This window comes from Nomascus leucogenys, chromosome 12 (assembly GCF_006542625.1).
Source record: "Nomascus leucogenys isolate Asia chromosome 12, Asia_NLE_v1, whole genome shotgun sequence".
Classification (NCBI taxonomy): Eukaryota; Metazoa; Chordata; class Mammalia; order Primates; family Hylobatidae; genus Nomascus; species Nomascus leucogenys.
The window spans coordinates 38,999,655-39,024,066 of NC_044392.1; the positions used below are offsets into that span (position 1 = coordinate 38,999,655).

The 24,412-nt window shown below is 40.8% G+C and overlaps 1 protein-coding gene across 2 annotated transcripts in view; it reads right to left on the reverse strand.

Moving 5' to 3' along the window:
• The window catches only part of UAP1 (UDP-N-acetylglucosamine pyrophosphorylase 1), a 38,486-nt gene extending 14,512 nt beyond the window's left edge, over positions 1-23,974 (reverse strand). Inside the window, exons 1-5 of one of the 2 annotated variants that reach the window (XM_030824044.1) lie at positions 23,645-23,913; positions 18,811-19,147; positions 8,111-8,315; positions 5,495-5,670; positions 3,630-3,802 (exon numbers count right to left, since the gene is read on the reverse strand). In XM_030824044.1, the coding sequence (XP_030679904.1) occupies positions 3,630-3,802; positions 5,495-5,670; positions 8,111-8,315; positions 18,811-19,090 (834 nt within the window). In that variant the 5' untranslated portion in view covers positions 19,091-19,147; positions 23,645-23,913. Of the gene's footprint in view, positions 1-3,629; positions 3,803-5,494; positions 5,671-8,110; positions 8,316-18,810; positions 19,148-23,644 lie in introns of both variants that reach the window. The other variant, XM_030824043.1, reaches the window with a different exon arrangement.
• Between the last annotated feature and the right edge of the window lie 438 nt (positions 23,975-24,412).

Genomic DNA, 24,412 nt, shown 5'->3' on the forward strand with positions numbered 1-24,412 from the left:
GCCAACATGGTAAATTAGCCAGGTGTGGTGGCACATGCCCGTAATCCCAGCTACTTGGGAGGCTGAGCAGGAGGATCACTTGAACCCAGTAGGCAGAGGTTGCAGTGAGCTGAAAGAAAAGCTGAGTCCAAAATAACACTTTAACCTCAGAGTTACTATAATTGCTTTACAAAATGATCTTCGATTAACAATGGTTCCTACCTTTTTAACTTTGTACTTTTGCAAACTACCTCATTCTTTCAGTCTTTTCTCATGTTCTTCACTCCATAAAAAGTACTTAATGCACCAAGACAGGGGCCTATTAATGTACTGCAGGCCAGGCATGGTGGTTCACACCTATAATCCCAGCACTTTGGAAGGCTCAGGCAGGCAGATCGCCTGAGCCCAGGATTTCAAGGCCAGCCTGGGCAACATAGCACAACCCCATCTCTACAAAAAATACAAAAATTAGCCAGGCATGGTGCCGGGTGCCTGTAGTCTCAGCTACTCAGGAGGCTGAGGTGAGAGGATCACCTGAACCCAGGAGGTCGAGGCTGCAGTGAAGCCATGATAATGCCACTGCATATCCAGCCTGGGTGGCAGAGTGAGACCCTGTCTCAAAATAAATAAATACAATAAAAATAAAGTACTGCAAATAATTCTACTACCACACTATGAATCATCCCCTAACTTAGGTGTTTTAAAATACATATTTTAATGCTTTGATTTTCTTATTTTAAAAGGGCAGGGGAGCAATTATGTAAACGGCTTCTAACATTTCTAAAAGATTTTAATATATGCCAATGTAGTCATATTTTGGTTCCATCTGAATATTTACTTATTCATTCACTGAATGACTACTACATTACATGCCAGACACAGGACTAAACAGTGAGTGTCTTTGCAAGGAAGACTGGGTCTGAATTTATCCTACAGAGCCCACAGGTAATGGAGAGGAGTGACTTAACACTTGCATCTTTGCGTGATTAGTGTACTCACAAAAGTTAGCACACCAATTTAAAGATTTTTGAACTGTCAGCAAAAACTAATCTAAAGAGTATGGTTCTATAATGTAATATAATGTAAGACTAGGAAGTTGGGAAAGATGAACTCTAATCCTGGCTCTGTTAATGTGATAAAGAACCTTGAGCCCGAGTCTTATAAAGTACTAGAACTCTGGCCGGGTGCAGTGGCTCACGCCTGTAATCTCAGCACTTTGGGAGGCCAAAGCAGGCAGATCATCTGAGGTCAGAAGTTCAAGACCAGCCTGGGCAACATAGTGAAACCCTGTCTCTACTAAAAATACAAAAAGACCCAGAAAAATTAACCAGGCATGGTGCTGCATGCCTGTGGTACCAGCTACTCCAGAGGCTGAGGCAGGAGAATTGCTGAGCCTGGAGGTAGAAGTTGCAGTGAGCCAAGATCGCATCACTGCAATACAGCCTAGGCAACAGAGCCAGACCCTGTCAAATAAATAAATAAATAAATAAACAAACAAAGTACTGGAACTCAGGATTCTCATTTCTGAGATCAAAGGGGTTGACCAGATGATCTCTGGGGTCCCTTCCAGGTTGAACACTCTCTGATTGCATAAAGTTTAAATTGGTTCTGAAGCTCGTAACAGTAAAATTTTAAGTTTCTATTTTAGAAAGAAAGAGTGACACCGGCTGGGCACAGTGGCTCACGCCTGTAATCCCAGCACTTTGGGAGGCTGAGGCGGGTGGATCATGAGGTCAGGCGTTTGAGACCAGCCTGGCCAACATAGTGAAACCCCGTCTGTACTAAAAATACAAAAAAATTAGCTGGGCCTGGTGGTGGGTGCCTATAATCCCAGTTACTTGGGAGGCTGAAGCAGGAGAGAATTGCTTGAACCTGGGAGGCAGAGGTTGCAGTGAGCCAAGATCATGCCACTGCACTCCAGCCCAGGCGACAGTGCAAGACTCCGTCTCAAAAACGAAAAAAAAAAAAAGAGTGACACCAAATGGAAGGCATATGCCTGTGACCCCAGCTACTGGGGAGGGTGAGGCAGGAAAATCACTTGAACCCAGGAGGCAGAGGTTGCAGTGAGCCGAGATCCTGCCACTGCACTCCAGCCTGGATGACACAGTGAGTCTGTGGCTAAAAAAAAAGAAAAAATACAGTTCAGACACTCACAGAGTATTGGAACAGATAGTCTTAAATAAATGAACTAAACCAACTCTTATTTTCAGAGTCCAGAGGAGGCTTATTAGGTCTATCAGCTTAATCTCTCAAAACTTATATCAGTAAATTTAAGATTTCAGCTTCCAATGTGAGTTTGCATAAAATTTCTAGATTAACTTTGAGAGAAATAACTTCTTTAGCAGATCTTCTTTTTAAATACAGATATTTCAAAATAATTTGAAATCGAATTTGTTTTTGCCAGAAGCCTATATGGTTACTGCTTTTGGTAGAAAGGTCTTCCTTTTGCATCACAATTATAAAATTATTCTAATTTTCTTCTAATACCTTTATGGTTTCATTTTTAAATATTTAACTGTGTAATCCACCTAAAACTGATATTTGTATGAGCTTGGACAGAGAGATCTTACTTTATTGTTAGCCAGTTATTTCATTCATTTCCTCCACTGATTTGAAATGCCATCTTTTATAAAATATGTTCTTCTTATACATACACAGATGTGTTTTTGACTGACCTACTCTATTTTCATTAATCTGTCATTCTATTCTGGTTCCAGTACCACACTCTCTAAATTTACAATTCCTTTTAATGCTTGATAGATTGTCTTTGGCCCCCTTTCCTCCCTTATCTTCACCCTTTTTCAACATTTTCCTGGCCACCTTTACATGTTTATTCTAAACTTTGCCATCATTCTGTCAAGTGTCCCCAAAATAGTCTCACTGAGATTTTGACTGGGATTTTATTATACTGTTCTTGATGAAAATGGATACCTTTACAGACTTCTAGTAATGTTTATATCAGTATGTTTAAGGTTTCCAAAGTGTTTTTAAAGGTTTGCATGTTTGCTATTTTATTTCTAGCTATAATATATATATTTTTTGCTACCAGAAAGACATGCCATCATCTATACAACTAAAAACGTGTTGAAAAGTACAATGCCAAGAACAGTCTCATTACGTATCATTACAAACCTCCCTCCAATTTAGTATCAGTCTGTGTGTGGTCATTCAAGCAGTTATTCATCTCTTTAATTGTCCTTATGCCCAACTTGCATATTTCTATCTTATTCAAAAGAACATCATAAGATACCTTGTCACCTAACTTATGAAGTCTAAATCTGTTATTTCTACCACATTCTCCTTACCTACTCCAATAACTTTGTCACAGGAAAAGAGGGGTTAATCTGATTGAACACAATTTGATATTAATGAATCCAACCCAGGTCTAGTGATGACCACTTTCCCAAGTACTTACAAATCCTCCTCACATAGTTTAAACTCTTACCTGTGATAAGTATACAACATTACTTCTAGAATCAAGTCTTGCCAATTTAAGAAAAAAAGTGGGTGTGGGACCCTTTAGTTACTTTAGAGAGATAAATGGTTCTAAAATATTCAAATCACCCTAACAAACTTGATTTGACTTCTGGAATGCATATATGACAGAGAAAGACCATCAAAAGCCTCACCATAGTTGAGGAAAGCATTACCTTTGCTCCACAGTCTGCTCCTTTCTGAATGCAAAATCCAATGAACCGTGGGTCTGCCACCTTTACTAATATGTTGTCAACACAATAGACATGAATGCTCCAAATGCCTCTTTGCTCCATATCCTCCACAATATTCTGGGCTGCAAGTGCCCGATAAAGACCACCATTCCCATCTGAAAAACAAAATAGCCCATTAGTAGCACATCAAAATCCATTATAAAGGTAACACAAAGATTGTTTCCAAACTAGGGTTAAGATCCCTAAAAAACAAAATTCGCTTTACAAAGGCAAGAAAACTGAATATCCATAAGGAAGGAATCAGGTGTCAAAAAAATTAAACCATAGGATTTTGAAGGTTACTTAGCATTAACTATCCAGAGAATAACACTATCACTGTAAGATCAGGCAACCCCAAAAACCATATCTTTCTTTTTTACTCAGCCCCTTTTAGTAATATATTGTATGATATAAAATCATACAATATATTTTATCAGGCAATGATTATTTCATAACATTTCAAGTTTCATTAACATTTGTATGATTCAAGTTAGCTCTGTATTTATAACCCCAACACTGACAATTTCACCCATCTCAAAAATAAAAATACGTATTTTGTATCAAATCATTTGTTAAAAAAACAGATTGATATGAAGGCCTAAGGTGATTTAAACTAGATATAAATAAAGCCTCTTCTTTCTCCATCTATTTATAATGCTGCTTTAATGTACTTTGTCCAATAACAACCTTAACCATAGCTTAAGTGATGAAAAATTAGACAACTTCACAAAATACAGCTAAGAATAGTAACTCTTCCATTAACCAAAAGAATTAAGATGAAATAAAAGCCTACATCTAGAGAGCACCACTGCTAATATTATTAATTTCTTTTCAGCCTTTCCTCCAAGTACAGATTCTCATAAATATAAATCTGTCAGTAGGTCTATTTTTATATATTGAGGTTGTACTCAGGGTCACTGAACGTGGCTACACAGTCAATACACTGTTCAATTCTAGTGGGTCCCATTAACAAACCATGATGTGTATGCACTGGAACTGTGCAAAGCAGTGGCCCTAATCATAGACTGTATGCAGTTTTTCATTTTGCATTCTCTTACTTAACTTGCTGAAATAATGTTTAGCATTTAATGCCACCAATTATTTTAATGCTATTTAAGAATTAATGCTATTTATAAACTATAATTTAGCCTCTCATTTATTAAATAGCATATGGTTTCCAAGTTTTCACTATAATAAACAATGTAGCCATGAACATTGCAGTATACATAAAATATTTGCTATATGGCTGGGCACGGTGGCTCATGCCTGTAATCCCAGCATTTTGAGAGGCCAAGGCAGGTAGATCATTTGAGGTCAGGAGTTTGAGACCAGCCTAGCCAACATGGCAAAACCCCTTCTCTACAAAAAAATACAAAAACTTAGCTGGGCGTGGTGGTGCGTGCCTGTAATCCCAGCTACTCAGGAGGCTGAGGCAAGAGAATCACTTGAACCCAGTAGGCAGAGGTTGCAGTGAGCCGAGATTGCGCCACTGCACTCCAGCCTGGGCAACAGAGTGAGACTCTGTCTCAAAAATTTAAAAAAATAAAAAAATAAAATACTTGTTATAGAGAAAGAATACCCTGAATGCTCCTCAAATTGCTCCATAGAGCAGACACCCACAACAAGCATAAAAGTGTATCCATTACACCAACAGGCATTTTCATCTTTTTAAATTATTTCCAAGCTGCAAAAAACACATATATATTAATGTTTAAATATCCAAATCACCATGTTAAAAAGAAAATCAACATTTGATGATCTATGTTGTTATCCTTTCTAGTCACCATTAAATAAGGATGATTACAAACCTGGAGCCATAGAAACTTTGTTCTTCTCTTCCAAAATAATTTTCCCATCAAAACTCATGGCGGGGAGCATTCCTTGCTGAAAAAAGATTACATTCTCTTTTTTTAAACCAAAGTACTTGTGCTTGGTGAAGAACTCCTTTGTAGATTCCATTGTTCTGCCACTGGTCATTATATACCTTACAAGAGAAAATCAGATTTTCTAAGCAATCATGCTAGGTGGACTAGGGCAAAATAAAGTTTCGTCTATTTCCTAAGCTAAAGATACCTTTGAAAGCACTTGCTTATTATTTTGACTTCCTTCATATTTTTCCTGGGTAAGACACATTCATTCATTAGCTGTTACCCAAGGGGAATTTCTTTCAGTAATTTCATCAACTCTTAGGTATGAAATAAATCTACTTACAATATTAAACATACTAAACATACCTCCTTCAAGAGAACCTATAAAATGGCTTAAGTAAACATTTTAGAACTCTGTGAAAGTGTATTTTAAATTTGAAATGCCTATTCTGAATAAACAGGAAGAAAAGGGTAACTGTAATACAGTTTAATGATCTCTTGGGGTTCTTTTTATTGAAATTTGAAATGCAATCTGGGCTCTGCTAACCCTCCATTTAAAAATCATAAAAGTATAATTATACTTTCTGTTGTCACAAAAATCCAACCCATGCTAGTGTGGCAAAAAAGAAAAAAATTATTTCTAAAACTATAATTAGTGACTCTGGTAGCTTTTGCCCTTACTAGAATGTAAACTACATATAAGAAGGGATTTTTGTCTGTTTGGGTTACTGACTTATCCTCAACACCTAGAAACAGATACTCAATTAATATTTGTTAAATGAATAAACCAAATGGTATAATTTCATACCACAGGAGGTATCTGTCTATTTAACAAATTTTCCTGGATATTTTGAACTTTAGGTACAAAAGGTTTGGATATATTTAGAAGATGACAGAAGTGGCTAAACTTCTCTGCATAAGAACAGAAATTCTGAGTTGTGAAGAGATGGAAGAAAGAGAGAGAAGAAAATTCAACATGATAGTAGGAGGCCAGGGCTGTAAGTAGAATGTTGGCCACTTAGAACACAGACATTCCTCCAAATTCCCCACAGGAATCAAGATGAACAAACCAGCTCACAGCAGGCCAGTACTCGTGGTGAGAAGAGCTAGAAAAGCTACGAAAATTACAAAAAGCAGTTTTTTAAAGGCATCAGAGAGCTTCAGAGGCAAAATAGATTGGAACTATAAGTCCAGAGACAGAATCTTTCAAAAGGGAACTGAGGCTATACAGTTGCCTTGTCCTGAGGGCATCTGCTGACTTGGGGTACAGGCTAGTGGTGAATATGGCTTGGACCAAAGGCTGCTGCTAGGGGACAGAAACTAGTAGAGCTTTTGTTGATCACATGGGACTGAAATAACAAGATAGGGACTTGGGGGACCTCAAACACACAGCTGATTTTCCCCTCAAAACATGCTAACTTCCAAAACTGCTCGGGGAAAGAGATTAAAGAGCTGAACCAAAAACTTATAAAAAGCAGAGCAGGATCTTCTGTAATCTCTTGGTTCTTAGGAAACTAACACTGGCTGGACACAGTGGCTCACACCTGTAATCCCAGCATTTTGGGAGGTCGAGGTGGGCAGATCACTTGAGCTCAGGAATTTGAGACCAGAACCCTGTCTCTACAAAAAATACAAAAAAAATAGCCGGGCGCGGTGGCTCATGCCTGTAATCTCAGCACTTTGAGAGGCTGAGGCAGGCAGATCACGAGGTCAGGAGTTCAAGACCAGTTTGACCAACAAGGTGAAACTCCATCTCTACTAAAAATACAAAAATTAGCCAGGTGTGGTGGTGCACACCTGTAATGCCAGCTACTCAGGAGGCTGAGGCAGGAGAACCGCTTGAACCCGGGAGACAGGGGTTGCAGTGAGCCAAAATCGCACCACTGCACTCCAGCCTGGGGACAGAGCAAGACTCCCCCTCAAAAAAAAAAAAAAAAAATTAGCCAGGCATGGTGGCAGGTGCCTGTATTCCCAGCTACTGGGGAGGCTGAGGTGGGAGGATGGCTTGAGACCAGAAGGCAAAGGTGACAGTCAGCTAAGACTACACTACTGCACTCCAGCCTGGGTGACTAAGACAGACCCTGTCTCAAAAAAAAAAAAAAGGGAAGGAACTAACACTGACCAAGGTGGAGGCCCTGAGAACCTGAGAATACAGCATACTAGTAGAGGCTGAGGACACAAGTATGGCCCATAGCACAGAAGTCAATGCAGCTTTCACCTGGTGTGAATGTGGAAGAGGCACATGGGTGTGGGAGAGCTAAATAACCTGGTACTTGAAAATATGAGTTTCTAGATGCAGAGAGCTCACTGAGTACTTTAAGGTACTCAGTTAGGAATGTAAAAGTTGGCAGTGAGTATATATTGCTTATTAAGTCAATAGTAGTCATCTATCAAGCAATAATATATAGTACTTTTAACATATATAGTAAATTATACCTCCCAAGAAAATCAACAGTAACAAGAAATATGTCTGTGAGTGAATAAAGTATATATGCATTTTGAATATTATAAAACAATATATGTTCAGACATACTCCAATAATGAGACATATCTTACCATGGAATAATGCATTTGTTGCCATAATATTTTTCAGCAACCTGTTGTAGCTTCAGGATACGCTCTGCTTGAATCTGAAAAAGTGTCTTACGGGATGGCAAACCAACATCATACATCCCCTTAGGATATGCAACGCCGAGTCTTGTCCCCTGCCCACCAGCTAGAAGAAGAACTGCTACTTTATTCTGAGAAATCTGGAAAAGTCCTAGAAAAGAAAACACTTGTATCACAAAACCTCTACAATTCAACACTTTAGTATTAAATATACATAGGTAGCAGCAAAGACTCATCAAAAGCGAAGTAAGGCTATACAGCTGCCTTGTCCTGAGGTCATTTGCTGATTTGAGGTACAGGCTAGTGGTGGGGAATCTGGCTTGGACAAAAGCCTGCTTGCTGCTTTTATTGATCACACGGGACTGAAATAACAAGACAGGGGCTTATTGACATAAGGCACAGAGAACACAGAATCTACACAGAATTGTGGATGACTACCTTGCTAATAAAAACATTTCTATTATTAAAAAAATTAAATTTATATAACCCAACCGAACACCAAACAATGAACGATGCATTTTAATGAACTAAATATTTTTTGCTGATAATGTCAGGAGGTAAGAACCGAGAGATATAATAAATGTTTCGCAAAAACTTGATGACTAATTCATGTGGCAAGTCGAGAAAAACATAGAATAAAGAAAATACCAAAGTTTCAGGATGAATGATGACACTATCAAATTACCTCCAGCCTATAATAAATAATCAATGAGCATACAAATATAGCAGGTAAGCTACATAAAGAAAATAAATCTTCAGTTAGGAAAGTAGTAAAGTAGAACGGGTGAGAACTCAGGCTCTGAAGTTAGGATTTCTAGTTTGAAACCCAACTCAACAGAATGAGCTTGGGGTATCACCTGCAAACGGCATCAGAAGTCTTTGTAGGGTGATGGAAATGTGCTTATGTTGATTGGGATGGTAGTTATATGAGTATACATTTGTTAAAACATAAAATTGGCTGGGCACAGTGGCTCAATCCAGCACTTTGGGAGGGCGCGGCAGGTGGATCACCTGAGGTCAGGAGTTCGAGAGCAGTCTGGCCAACATGGCGAAACCTGTCTCTACTAAAGATACAAAAACTAGCCGGGAATAGTGGCACACACCTGTAGGGTGAAACGGGAGAATTGCTTGAACCCAGAAGGCAGAGGCTGCAGTGAGCCGAGATCGCGCCACTGCACTCCAGCCTGGGTGACAGAGCGAGACTCAAAAAAAAAAAACAAAATACAAAAACGTAAAACTACGAGACAGGGAGATCACGTGAAGCCAGGAGTTCAAGACCAGACCAGGCTGGCCAACATGGTGAAATCCCATCTCTACTAAAAATACAAAAATTAGCCAGGCATGGTGGTGCATGCCTGTAATCCCAGCTACTCAGGAGGCTGAGGCATGAGAATTGCTTGAACCTAGGAGGCAGAGGTTGCAGTGAGCTAAGACTGCACCACTGCACTCCAGCCTGGGTGACAGTAAAACTCTATCTCAAAAACAAAACAAAACCAAAAGGCACAACTAGTGCATTTTATTATATGTAAATACATATTAATTTATTAAAATGCCTTTTGTAGGCTGGGCACAGTGGCTCACACCTGTAATCCCAGCACTTTGGGAGGCCAAGGTGGGAGGATTACCTGAAGTCAGGAGTTCAAGACTAGCCTGACCAACATGGCGAAACCCCATCTCTACTAAAAATACAAAAATTAGCCAGGCACAGTGGCAAGCACCTGTAATCCCAGCTACTCAGGAGGCTGAGGCAGGAGAATCACTTGAACCCGGGAGGCGGAGGTTGCAGTGAGCCGAGGTCGTGCCACTGCACTCTAGCCTGGACGACAGAGCGGGACTCTAAAGTCTCAAAAATAAATAAACAAAATGCCTTTTTAAAAAATTGGCCATCTATACCAGCTAAGAAGAATATAAGACTCAGACTGTCTTCATTACTGATTTATTTCTTTGGTCTGGAAGCCTGTCAATTTTTGCCAGTTGAATATTCAGCAATAAGTAGTCATCAAGCATAATGTTTGAATAAAAATGTTACTCTTCGAACCAAAATAAATTCAAGATGATTTGAGATCCAAATGCAAATAAATGTAACCATAAAAGCTACAAAAGAGCTCTCAGTCAGAATTAAAAAAAAAAAATCTTGCCATAATCCATTCTTAAGACCCATCTTATCATTCAAAAGTGGACAGTCTCAGTACCACAAGGCAGAGTAGCTTGTGAGACGAGACTATGTGGAAATTGGGTCTCTGGTAAGCTAGAAAAACTATAAAATTAAAGCCATGGTAAACAGTTTTGTTCTTGTTTTCTGAGTTTCATACTTTCATTAGAATTCTTAGAAATTTTGTGAACAAACCTGGCCACTGGCCACAATTGTAGGCTAAGCCAGACGACGCAGTCAGTGATGGCAACTATCAATTATTTTAAAATCCTTAGGTAATGTGGGTTTATTTCATTTACCAACTTTGTGCTTTATTTGTTTTTGACATATTGGGTTTTCTTAAAGCTAATACACTAGTAGGTCAACAACATAAAGAAAAATAAACCCGGCCAGGTGCAGTGGCTCACACCTGTAATCTCAACACTTTGGAAGGCCACGGTGGGCGAATCACCTGAGGTCAGGAGTTCAAGACCAGCCTGGCCAACATGGTGAAACCCCGTCTCTACTAAAAATACAAAAATTAGCTGGGTGTGGTGGTGCATGCCTGTAATCCCAGCTGCTCAGGAGGCTGAGGTAGACGAATTGCTTGAACCCGGGAGGCGGAGGCTGCAGTGAGCCAAGATCATGCCACTGCACTCCAGCTTGGGCAACGGAGTGAGACTCCATCTCAAAAAAAAAAAAAAAGAAAGAAAAGAAAAAAATAAACCCATTATAAATTTAGAGCCAGTTCGGACTCTATTCTTCCTTTATTAGTAAGTATAGTCCAAGAACATTATTCAGCAATCACTCCAGCTATTTCTTCTTTTTTTTTTTTTGAGACAGATCCTCACACCGTCACCCAGGCTGGAGTGCAGTGGCACAACCTTGACTTACTGCAACCTCTGCCTCCTGGGTTCAAGTGATCCTCCCACCTCAGCCTCCCATATAGCTGAGACTACAGGTGCATACCAACACACTTAGCTAATTTTTGTATTTTCAGTAGAGACAGGGGTCTCACCATGTTGCCCAGGCTGGTCTTGAACTCCTGGGCTCAAGTGATCTGCCCACCTCAGCCTCCCAAAGTGCTGGGATTACAGACATGAGCCACCCTGCCCGGCCTATTCCAGCTATTTTTTCAATTTAAAAACCCAACAGCACATTATATATTTTCATAATTTTCACCTTTGATATGAAGCTGACCTTAGCTATCTGAGAGTTAAATCTTCTTTCTTCCTTCCCTAAAACCAGAATTGTCCTCATTAACTCCATAGCATTTAATTGTACCTCATCAGAATTTGAAAATAAGAACATAAAATCAGGTGTACCAAAATAGAACCCAAAATAGTAACTATAATCTAAGAGGCAGTAACTGTGTAATTTTCACCACTTTAGAGATAATAAACTCAGAGAAGTTAAGAGTCTCGCCCAGGGTCACATAGCTAGTAAATGTGAATCAGGATTAGGACCTGACTCCAGGGCCTCTTCACCACCACACCACCCTGCCACCAAAGGTTGTGCTGCCTTTCTTTTTAGTCTATCTTACCCACCATCCTAAATGAAAAAGCTGTTGAGCAAGAAGAGCCAACATTCTCCAAAACTTCCCAAACACTGAAATTTTTAACAGCCATTCTGAGTTTGTATTTGCCTTAAGCAAGATCCATAACCACTATATAACAAAAACTGAGATGAAGAAATTTAAAGGGAACAGGGAACCTTTCAAGACATTTGAAAACTGTTTTATATTTGGTTATTCCTTGAATTATATCAAATAAACTATGGCTTCTAGAAAATAAATTTAATTCTGCTGTCACCTACAAAGCACTGTTTTAAAATACAAGTCCACAATCTCTTACCTAAATCCATGGGTCAGATTTGTTTCAGAATGCATAACTCTTCAAAATTTATAAAAGGACTATAGTACATATATAATATGCTATATTATAATTATATATGTCCCCAGCAGATCTGAAACAGCACCCTATAATCACATTAAGTGGGATAAATAAAGTTGACAAATAGTCTCATGTCTATTCAGGTCAGGTTTTGTACCATTTTAGAAATGCAGATAAAGAACTGCTGTCTGAACACTTGCATACCATCAAAGGTGTTAGAATAAAAAATATTTCTGAACGTTTTCAAAAAAAGCGCCAAATATCTACATTTTGGACACAGAGATCTTTGTTCTTTTTATACAGTACATTTCCTTCATATGGCACATGTGTTTTAAGTTGTTTTACTCTTAACATGGTGCTAACCTTCTTCCTGACTTCTTACTTTCACTCTCAGTCCCAGGTAAGTTATTTCCCTCAGCTAACTGACCTGAAAAAGGTAAAAGCTACACTCCCACAGCCAGCTCCATGTCTCAGCCCCTGCTCACCTGATGGCATTCAACATCAATTCGGTGCTTTCTATAGGTCTAACCAGGTATCAAAATAGCCCTGTATAAACTTTTCTCTTCCCTAGATGGGTTCCCTAAATTACTGCTTCATTCCTACTCTCCAATTGTTTCACACTTAAAGTTTTGCTAACCAGCAGCTCACAGTGGCCCCATTCTTTATTCAGATAAATGGCATGTGTTTGTTTCCTAAACTCCTGTTCACTCTTCAGTGCTTCTTTCCATCTCCGAACCTGATAACCAGTCCAGTCACCAATTAACAGTGGCACTGAGATGATGCCAACCAGATGTACACTACCAGGTAGATATCCATTTACATCTCATCTCTATTTAACCACAACTGTTATAATGAATTATAACACAATCCACATATATTTGCAATAAAAAGGTTTTTCATTAACTTCTTCCTGTTTACACATCTCACTTATGAGCAAACAGCGAAAAACAAGAGAAAAGGCAGCAGTCCCTGGAGAATCAAGGCCAGCTGTAATTCACAAATGAAATACAGCTACAGCTATTGTTCACAGTATCAAATTGTGTGTACACTGGCTGAAGTACTCAGTACTCATCTACTTCAGCTGTTACTACGATAAAGTTGCAATGTTCATCAAAAGTATATAACACATAAATTAGTATTTGTTTTATGATGACAGATAAAATGCTGTTTTGAATTAAGTGGACCAATAAAATTCAAAAAGCTTTTTGGTTATACAGCAATTATACATTATTTCAAACTGCTTTTGTCATAACATAAATTTTATATGGGCAGCACAGCACCTACCTGAAAAATGTTAACTAAATATAAATGTATTTAAACCCATGTGACAATCAGGAAATTATAAATTTCTATCCTAAAGCTACCTCTGCAGAAATACTGAAAAACACTGAAAAGTTCAACACTGTATCACCCTATCTCTCCATGATAAGACATAAGGGTTAATAATTTTCCTACACAAAGGAACTCAACACAGGCAAAACTGAAATTGAAATTTTAAAAAGCGGCCAGGTGCAGTGGCTCACACCTGTAATCCCAGCACTTGGGAGGCAGCTCACACCTGTAATCCCAACACTTGGGAGGCCAAGGCAGGCAAATCACTTGAGGTCAGGAGTTCAAGACCAGCTGGGCCAACTTGTTGAAACCTTGTCTCTACTAAAAATACAAAAATTGGCTGGGTGTGGTGGCAGGCGCCTATAATCCCAGCTACTGGGGAGGCTGAGACAGGAGAATCGCTTGAACCTGGGAGGCAGAGGTTGCAGTGAGCCGAGATCGTGCCATTGCACTCCAGCCTGGGCAACAGAGTGAGACTCTGTCTCAAAAAAAAAAAAAAAATCAGAAGTTGGAAAAAAAAAAAAAATTAAGCCAGACTGACACATTTCCAGGGCTGGAGTATCTCTCTCCTCGGAGAGTCACGCACTGTAGGCCCAAGAGAATCTAAGCACTTTTTCTGATAACATTCACAAGAAACAGAGAGAAAAGTTTACAGTGGCCTGTCAGAGGTCAAATGCTTCCTGGATAACTTCCTTCTTAGACTAGTTCCTCCTATACACTTTAACAAGGAAGATAGCACAGGTCCTTTTGAAGTAAAGCACTGTCAGAACTTTCATTTAAATTATCAGAACTCCAGGACGAGTGGAGTTGGGTAAACAGGCTATTCAACTGGTAGGAATAAAGGAAAGCTATCCAAGAAAGTTAGAGAGAATAATTTAAGTCTTTAATTTTTAATCACGTTATAGCTGAAACTACAATATTTCCCCAAAATAGTAAGCACAAAAGGCAGACTAATCAGGAAAATCTCTATCTGAACTAGTTTTAGATAGCAGAGATTACATTAGATGAATTTCATTAGGTATAATAATGGCATGTGATTAGTAAGAAAACGCCCATATATTTAGACATGGATACCAAACTGTATGAGGATAAAAATAACATGATGTTTGGGATTTGCCTTAAAATACTGCAGCAAAGGGGGGGGAAAAAAGAGGGAGAGAGAAAGCAAAAGGAGCAAAACTTTCATAATTTTTAATCAAGATGGCTTATGTGGGGGTTCACTATACTAAATTTGCCACTAAATATTTGTTTCAAAATATCCTTGACATTTTTCATAATAAATTCTTGTGCAGGCTACAAAACTATACACAAACCACAATCCCAATATACGCACATGTGTGTGTGTGAAAGAAAAGACTGTAAAATATTACTAGTGAGTATCTCTGTATGGTGGAATCACAGAGATTTGTATTTTTTCCTTTGTAATTTTTAGTATTTCCCAATTTCTCTAAAATAATTTTTTTTTTTTTTTTCTGAGATGGAGTCTCGCTCTGTCGCCCAGGCTGGAGTACAGTGGCGTGATCTTGGCTCACTGCAAGCTCCACCTCCCAGGTTCAAACCATCCTCCTGCCTCGGCCTCCTGAGTAGCTGGGACTACAAGCACCTGCCACCATACCCAGCTAATTTTCTGTATTTTTAGTACAGACGGGGTTTCACCGTGTTAGCCAGGATGGTCTCTATCTCCTGACCTCATGATCCTCTTGCCTCGGCCTCCCAAAGGGCTGGGATTACAGGCGTGAGCCACCATGCCCGGCCATATTACTTTTAAAATAAAACAAATCTATAAAAACATCAGTACCCTAGATTTCAGAAAATGTAGAGGAGATAATGTTAAGAATGCATTTCCTCTAAATAATCCACTTACTTTACTATAGTGCTATATGGTAGAGAAGCACCATTATGATTAATAGGAGAATGTCTCATAGGCAAAAAAGGCTAAGACTGAATACTAATTAGATATTATAATATAAAATTGGTAGATTTGTGTTCAAATAAGCATGCATTTGTTTTAATAAAGAATGGGAATAAAGAATGGGAATAAAGCAAACAGGTTTTCCCAGTGTATCTTTACTAAAATAGCATTCTCAAAGCTTATAATTACTTCTCTTTCAAGATCTCAGCTTTGTAAAATAAAGATTTTCTAGTTGCTCCTTTACATTCCATTTTCTACAACTGGCCAGAAAACTTCAAGAAATAAAGCAAGATCTCTCTTCAACAAGGAGTACAGTGGTCACTTATATTCAACCTTCAGAAATAAATAATTTTCCACTCTAGTTGTAAAAATGTCCATTATCATCTGAATAACCACCAGATACTTTGCAATTACTGGACAATGCTTTCATTCCCCCATTCTGAGGAGGTGGGGGTGTGGGGAAGTAAAAACTGTCCCTGATACAATTACCAGGATCTTCCTACTACCTGAAATAGAATGTCATGATCTTCATAATGGCTTCTCTTCCCTTTGATAACTTACTGCAGAAACTTCATTTTGTCATGAATTTGCAGACACATGGTAGTTTCTGGCTAAGTGAAAAGGATATAATGTCAACATAAAGTCTCCTTCTCCACCCTTACTGTTTAAGCTACAGATAAATATCTTTCCCTTGACACTAAGCCAAAAGGAAGTTTGCACCGTGTTATGCTATACTTGGTTCTAATAGTTCCGGATTTTAGTTTACATGAAAAGTCATAAATGTAGACTAGCTCCACACAGTCCAACAAAAAGGCCATGAAGAAGACTCAAATTATAGGATATCTTAATTGTGGCTTATGTTCCCCATTACACAAGGTCAAAGTTTTGACTTTCCGTAAGAGTTACTACTAAGACTTCATCCCCTTAAAATCCCCAGGAAAAATATAGGCAACTGGAATACTAGAGGGTAAAGAAAGGCCTGTGTGGCTTTTGGTTTGGAATAGTAGCCTTTTTGAAACCCAGGGAAGAAGGGAACGATTAATGAATCCAAAGTAACAGAAGTCATGGTATCACTGAAACTCTTCATTCACAAGGACACATCTAGGCATCATTCTCTCACATCTTAGTGGCAGAGCCCTATCCTAAGTAAAAAGCTGGGTTAGCTACTACCAAGCATTTTACATCTGAAAAGCACCTCCTTGAAGAAGATCCAATTATTTTCAAACTGTTTTTAAACTTCTAAACTCTTTTAAATAAAACCTCATGTAAAGATCAAACACACAGAACAGAAAAAGGTAGAACTACTCATAGCAGAGGATAAATGGGTTGGAGACCTACCAGTTTAGTATCTGCTCCCTCCCTCCCTATAAGAGGCAGCTTCCCCAACAGTGAAAACCCTTGGGTTCTTTGGAACACCCTTTGAAAATCAGTAAATTTGTCAGCCTGGAGAAAGACAGAGAGAGGTATACAGCAGGTTGATAATGCCAGTAATCTTTCTTTTTACAGGGGGTGAGGGGATGCCAGAGTGGAAAACAAAATAAAAATAGCCATGCCATAAATATAGACTATAAGATTGTATGTATAGTATTACTACACATCTATGAAATCAAATATATATACAATCTGCCCGGGCACGGTGGCTCATACCTGTAATCCCAGTACTTGGAGAAGCCCAGGTGGGCGGATCACTTGAGGTCAGGAGTTCGAGACCAGTCTGGCCAACATGGTGAAACCCCATCTCTACTAAAAATACCAAAAACTTAGCCAGGCATGGTGGTGCGCACCTGTAATCCCAGCTACTCGGGAAGCTGAGGCAGAAGTATTGCTTAAGCCTAAGAGGCAGAGGTTGCAGTGAGTGAGGATCACACCACTGCACTCCAGCCTGGGCAACAAAGCGAGGCTGTCTCAAAAAAAAACCACAAAGAAACAAAAAAATACGTATACAATCAAGTACTGGGTGGTAATGTGAGCAAATAAAAATATAGCTTTGATGAGATTATGGGCAATCTGTTATTTCAATATTATTTTTGCAATAAAATAATGTCTTTTAAAAAGTTAAGGAAAGTATTTGCCCAAGTTCTCATTCACAGTTGAGAAAATGAGGCCCAGATTTGACAAGGATCATGTACAAACACTGAGGGAATCAGCTACAATATTTAGTCAACATTTTACTTACAGAGGAGTAATAGATTATAAAAAACACAGCTTTCAACTCCACCAAAAGCTACAGTTGAGCTATTTTGCCATTCTCAAAAGCACGAATTAGTATTAGGTTAAGGGGACAGATTTTTTTACATGCTTTAGAATGAAAAGCATTGGGGCAATTCAACACTTATTGATCAACTTAAACTATAAAACTCTTGTTCTAAATGCTACATAACATACAGAGACAACTAGTACATGGGCTGCTCTTCAAGAATTTACAATTTATTGAGGAAGACAAACAACTCTTATGATAAGCTAGAATGAAATAAAAGCATGAACAACTAATTCTAACTTGGGACACAAAAGAAAAGGTCATAGATAAAATATTATGTGTGGTGAACCTTAATGAATGAGTGTAAGTTCCCCAAGTGGCAGAACTACTGCACTGTACAACTCCAAGAAACGACCTTACAAGGTGACCTAGCTAGGTAGAGAAAGAGCAAAGGGCACATCAAGCTAAGGATAAACATGAGCAAAAGCAGGGAAGGCATGGTATCATGTTCAGGGAAAGGTGAATTATTTGGTTCAGCTAAAATGTTGATTGGAAATATGGGTTAGGGTCAGGTTAGGGCAGGTTTAAAGATTAAGCCAGCTGGGCTGGGCGCAGTGGCTCACACCTGTAACCCAAACACTTTGGGAGGCCAAGGCGGGCGAATCACTTGAGGTCAGGAGTTCAAGACCACGCTGGCCAACATGGTGAAACCCTATCTATACTAAAAATACAAAAACTAGCCAGGCGTGGTAGTGCATGCCTATAATCCCAGCTACTCGGGAGGCTGAGGCAGGAGAATCACTTGAGCCCAGAAGGTGGAGGTTGCAGTAAGCAGAGATCGCCCCACTGCACTCCAGCCTGGGCAACAGAGTGAGACTCTGTCTTAAAAAAAAAAAAAAATTAAGCCAGCTTAAACACAAGTATTTAACTTGTGCTTCAGGAAAAGAAATCTAGCAGAAGTATGGAAATTGAGGAGGGAAAGAGACTGGAGGCAAATTAAGACTTGAGTGAGAGAAGCCTTAAATGGAGCATCAAAAATAAAAAGACAATTTTGTCACTTTCTGCTAGGTCACCTGGTTTAATGTAGTATGAATCAAAATATTGGTGACATGATCCAGCTACCTGAACAATTTTAGTATATCTCAAATAAACTTCAGTAAGAAATATGTACATGCCCAGTACCTTCACTTTCCCAGGATTGGAGCTGATCTTGATCCCTTGTAGCACTGCCTAATACCTCTCGAGGCACAGGTTCCATTCGTGCATCCACATTCTTTTGGTGAGAAGACTGGTTAAAACCTTCAATGGCCTTTTGGAAAAAGAAGTTCAGCTCCTCAAAGTTCATGGCCTGGAGCTCTGCATAAAGTTCTACCTGTTGGGCTTCTTCAAGCTCATTCCAGTAACGTAGTAGGTGCTCTTGCCCAGCTTTGGACAACGTGAGTTTGAGGTCATTAATGTTCATAATGCTCTAATAGCCAAGCTTTGTAGAAATAGGGGTGTAATGTATGTACCTGTAAACCTAAAAGAGAAAAGTAATTAATGGCATGTCAAAATCCAACCTCCAAAATTGAGGGCTTTTCTCCCCTCTAAAAATATGAATATTTTTAAAATTTGATGTTAAAAAAATTAACTTCTGCTTTTCCATCACTCAACATTTGTAAGAGATTAAACCTGTAAGACAATATGTACCAGGCGCTTCTAAGTACTTTACCTTCATGGTCTTGTTTAATTTTCAACAACTCTATGGCATAGGCACCATTATTACCACTCCTTTACAGTTGAGAAGACAGGCAGAGAGGCCAAGCAACCTAATCAGTGAGTGGAGCTGGGACAGGAACCCAGGCAGCCTGATGACACGGTTCACACTCTTTACCACGTTTAGTTGTCTCTGTATTAGTCCTCTGACCACTAAGCTACCATTGAAAGAACACCTGACTGCTTAATACTTAAATGTTTTCCTTGTATCTCTAATGATAGAAATAGTCAGTATACTGAAATATTCAGGAAGACAGAACAACCTATAATAAGGAAAAATACATTTCATTTCATTAGCAACTTCTGCAAAGAAGCAATAACACATCTATTTTCTCTACTCACTAAAAACTTGGATCCTCCTTAAAGAGACAAGCAATACATATAACAATCAGTGAATAAGACAAATGTTTTCTAAAGAGCTACATTCTGTGATAATATAGTAAAATGTTAAACTTCATAGTGCTAAAAAATAAGAAAATGAGGAAATATTTAATCTACTTGCCCAATATAGACAAATGCAACAGGAGATAGGTGCTGTCTAGAAAGTTCACAAACAGGCACGATCTAGCCACGTGTTAAGGGTTGGGCAGACTACACAGATAAGATTAGAGGCCAGGCATGGGTAGCTCACACCTGTAATCCCAGCACAGGCCTGGGCTCAGGAGTTCAAGACCGGCCTGGGCAACATGGCAAAACCCCACCCCTACAAAAAACACAAAAATTAGCCAGATGTGGTAACATATGCCTGTAGTCCCAGCTACTCGGGAGGCTGAGGTGGGAGGAACACCTGAATTCGGAAGGTCGAGGCTACAATAAGGCGTAATCATGTCACTCCAGCCTCAGCGACAGGAAATTCTATCTCAAAAAAATAAAAGATTAGGAAACAAGCAGAGCCTGGTGGCCATGATGAGCAAGCATGTGTGGGATGGAAAGCAGTAAGAAGGTTAACGTATGACAAATGATATAAAATGGCCTGGGGTAGGGCTAGGTCATGAAAAGCCTGAAAACTAACCAAAAGAATTTAGACTTCAGAGAATAAGGAATAGAAAGCGAACAGTAGATTCTCAAACAGGGCAGTGTTACCATGCTTTAAAGAGATGAGAGAAAGGAGCAATGGCATACAATAGATTGTTAGGAGGGACAACTAGAAGCGGGAAAAGAAGTTAAAAGACAATTGCAGGTATGAAATACCAAAGGTCTGAACCAGATTAGTGGCAGAGAAAATAAGAGTGAATGGAATAAATTTGAGGGTCACTGTAAAGAATCATCACTGCATTATAATTGCTTCGATGTGAGGGACAGAGGGAAAAAATAGGTACTAAAAGACACTTACCTTCTCTTCCTATAAGAACAGTGAAAAGTAAAACACATGGTAGTTCAGAGCACAATTCTAGACTAAGCTGAGCCACTTAATCTCCCCATGCCTCAGTTACCTTATCTGTAAAATGAGATTAATAATAGTATCTACCTAAACATCAAACACCATTTACAAGCTCAGGTCTAGAGAATCTACATTTGTGTGTTCCCTGAGGTGATAATAACAACACTTAGCTTTTATGTTCATTATGGTATTAAAAGGCATTCCTGGCCGGGCGCAGTGGCTCACGCTTGTAATCCCAGCACTTTGGGAGGCCGAGGCGGGCGGATCACGAGGTCAGGAGATCGAGACCACGGTGAAATCCCGTCTCTACTAAAAATACAAAAGAATTAGCTGGGCGTGGTGGCGGGCGCCTGTAGTCCCAGCTACTCGGAGAGGCTGAGGCAGGATAATGGCGTGAACCTGGGAGGCGGAGCTTGCAGTGAGCCAAGATTGTGCCACTGCACTCCAGCCTGGGCCACAGAGCGAGACTCCGTCTCAAAAAAAAAAAAAAAAAAGGCATTCCCATTGATTTATATAGGTTTCAAGAGTCATGATGCTATTATTTTTTAATTTTAAAAAAATCACATTAAAAAAGACACTTGAGAGGAACAGATTTATATTAAATTATTTTCCAAGGAACGCAGTTTTTCCCAAGACCTCATTTATGCTACTGCTTTGCCTCTGATTTAAGGGAGTACATTGTAGTAGGAAGATCAGCAAGGAACCAGATAACCAAAGAATAGGAAGTCCCTGTTCTTGGTCTTTCTTCATCATTTGATCCTATGCAATCATTTTACCTCCCTGTGCATAGATTTCCTCATGAATATAAGACAACCAACCTTTCTCACATGCCTTCAAGAGAGTCAAGAGTACTCTGTCTGATAAAAGGCATACACAAACAAATTATTATAACATTTGAAGATATAAACCAAACTTTTCCTAAAAGATCATTAGATACTCCTCCACCTTCAGACACTTGGGAAAATGAATCCATGCAAATAAGATACCTCATAGGGCCGGGCGCAGTGGCTCACGCCTGTAATCCCAGCACTATGGGAGGCCGAGGCGGGCGGATCATGAGGTCAAGAGATGGAGACCATCCTGGCCAACATGGTGAAACCCCATCTCTACTAAAAATACAAAAATTAGCTGGGCATGGCGGCGCACGCCTGTTGTCCCAGCTACTCAGGAGGCTGAGGGAGGAAAATCGCTTGAACCAGGGAGGCGGAAGCTGTAGTGAGCAGACATCACGCCACTGAACTCCAGCCTGGCGACAGAATGAGACTCTCTATCTCAAAAAAAAAAAAAAAAAAAAAAAAAAAAAAGGGACCTCATAGGTTAAACTTTGATATCTAGGCCTAAACCACTGGTAACGTGTTCATTTACATGTTGTATAATGTTCATAATGTAACGACCATACTTGAGTTTTGGACAAGCATAATTCATCTATTATATTTATTTGAGGCAGATATAAGCACCTTCATGCCACAAAAATAGTACCATGTTTCCCATTAACGATGTTTAGAGGCATGTGTGTGTAATGGTAAGCAGCAATGAACAGAAGAGTTAAAAGATACGGATTTTTATTTTGACAACCGAAATCTGAAAAAGTTGAAAATCTGCTCTAGAAATTATGACAAAACTTGGTACATGCCCACAGCCTAATCCATCTGCATCAAAATATATGACAAATTTGGTAATAATCTACCATTATCAAATATATTTTTATTAGAATTTAAATACCAGTATTAAAGAAATCCAGTATTTCTCCCTCCTTTTCTGGCCTCCCCCACCCGGCCCCTCTCTCTGCTGGTATACGTATGCCCTCGAAATGAATAAGTAAACCTCTTAAAGCTTTTGAAAAACAGTATCAGAGTTGAGACATAACCACCAACTGAATCCTATAAATGCTTGGCAGCACAGCCTATGAAGTCTTTCTTTGCTCCAGCTAAGTGAGCCAACTGACTAACCGTGAAGGAATAGACAACTGCCTTGAGTTTCCGGCGAACTCTTGGGTCCACACCCAGTGAATTTCACCTAAAAGCCCTTAAACTTTTGCAATACCAAATGACACACACATATGATCATAATCCTATTACCTGATTTCAGATTTCATAAACCATGTAGAAGTAAGTGTAGCACAGCGACAGGCCAAAGTTCAAGCAGCCATATGTTCAGCATACGTGTGCTCAGCCCTCCAATACCATCCTTCTGCTTGGCCAAGAGGGGAAACCCAGAAATTTCAATTCTCTCTCACTACCAGTATCATGGCAAACCAAACCAAAAAAAGAAAGAAAAAAGTGGCAAGCAAACCGGTTTTGTCCCACTGTCCTGTCCTCCAAATGTATCCCCTGTCTTTCTCAGAGCTCTCAATTCTTTTCCTCATATATTCAAGACACACCAACTCGCTTCCACCTGACAGTTCCAACGATCTCCTGTCCCACTACAGGCCCCCACACTTGGTATAACTGTCCACAAGGCCCTAGCCTGAGAGCCTCGAGGTCTCTACTGCCCACCCGGGAGAAGCCCCACTCCCAACCCCACACACCTACACAACCCCCTAGGACTCAGACACTGGCCCAGACCTCCTCCCACAACGCCCCCAGTCCATCTGGGGCGCGCTCATTCCATCCCTGGCCTCGCCATCCACCCGGCTGCCCAGCCCACACACCCTCTCGCGGGGTGGCGGAGGATGGGGTGCGACTGCGGGGCGCACGGGCTGGGGTGTGTGTGCGGGCGAGCAGGAGGCTCCTCGGCGTGTGCTCGGTTGCCCGTGCTGTGCACGTTCGTGCGACGCGTGTCCACGTCTGAGCGCGTGGCCGTGTGTGCGGTGGCGCCAGGCCCTCCGCCCGCTCGGGTCCCGAACCCCGCCGTCCCCTCGCTGGGCTGGGAGCCCCTCACCTTCCTCGGCGCGACCGCTGGTACGCCCGTCTCCAGCTCCTTCCGCGCGGCCACTCATCGGCGTCCCGCGCCCGCTCCGAATATATACCCTCATCCGGGGGGCCGCGGCGGCGGGGCGGGCCGGGAGCGGGGGCCAAGGGGAGTGCCAGCCCCGGCCACCCCGCCCCTCTCGCCACGACTAGTGGCTGCCGGCGCCTGAAGGAGTGGAAGCCGACCGCCCAGACACGTCAGCGCCGGGAGCGCAGACGACGACGAGGACGCGGCTGCGGGCAGGGGCGCCGGGGCGGGGCTGGGGATGGGGGCCGGGCGTAAAAGGAGTAACCCGCCGGGGCGGGGAGGGGCGGGGCCTGGTGCGTCACTCATTCTCTGGCCCAATGGGGATAGTCCTGGAGCGCAGTCGGCTGGCGGCCCCGTCCCTCCCGCGCACTAGCTGAGGCTGAAGGATGTCAGTTGGGTCTGCTAGGAGGGGCCAGGCCCGGGCCGTCAGAGAGCGCTTCGTGGGTCCCAGGACCCCTGACGTCCCTAGGTTGTACTGGGAGCTGCGAGCCCAAGGGTCTTAGTCGGCCCAGCGGCACGGGGCACAAGTGGGCCACAGAGATGGGCAGGGAGCTGTGTCCCCAGGGTGGCGGATTTCCGAGCCACCCACGCGGGTGGTTGGGAAAGAGCGGCGGATTTTACTGCAGAGAAACTTTCAGGGCGGGCCTGGCGCGCTCTCTGACCTTGGGCTAGTTATTTTGTGTGCAGTTCACAAGATGCCTGGCCGGACTC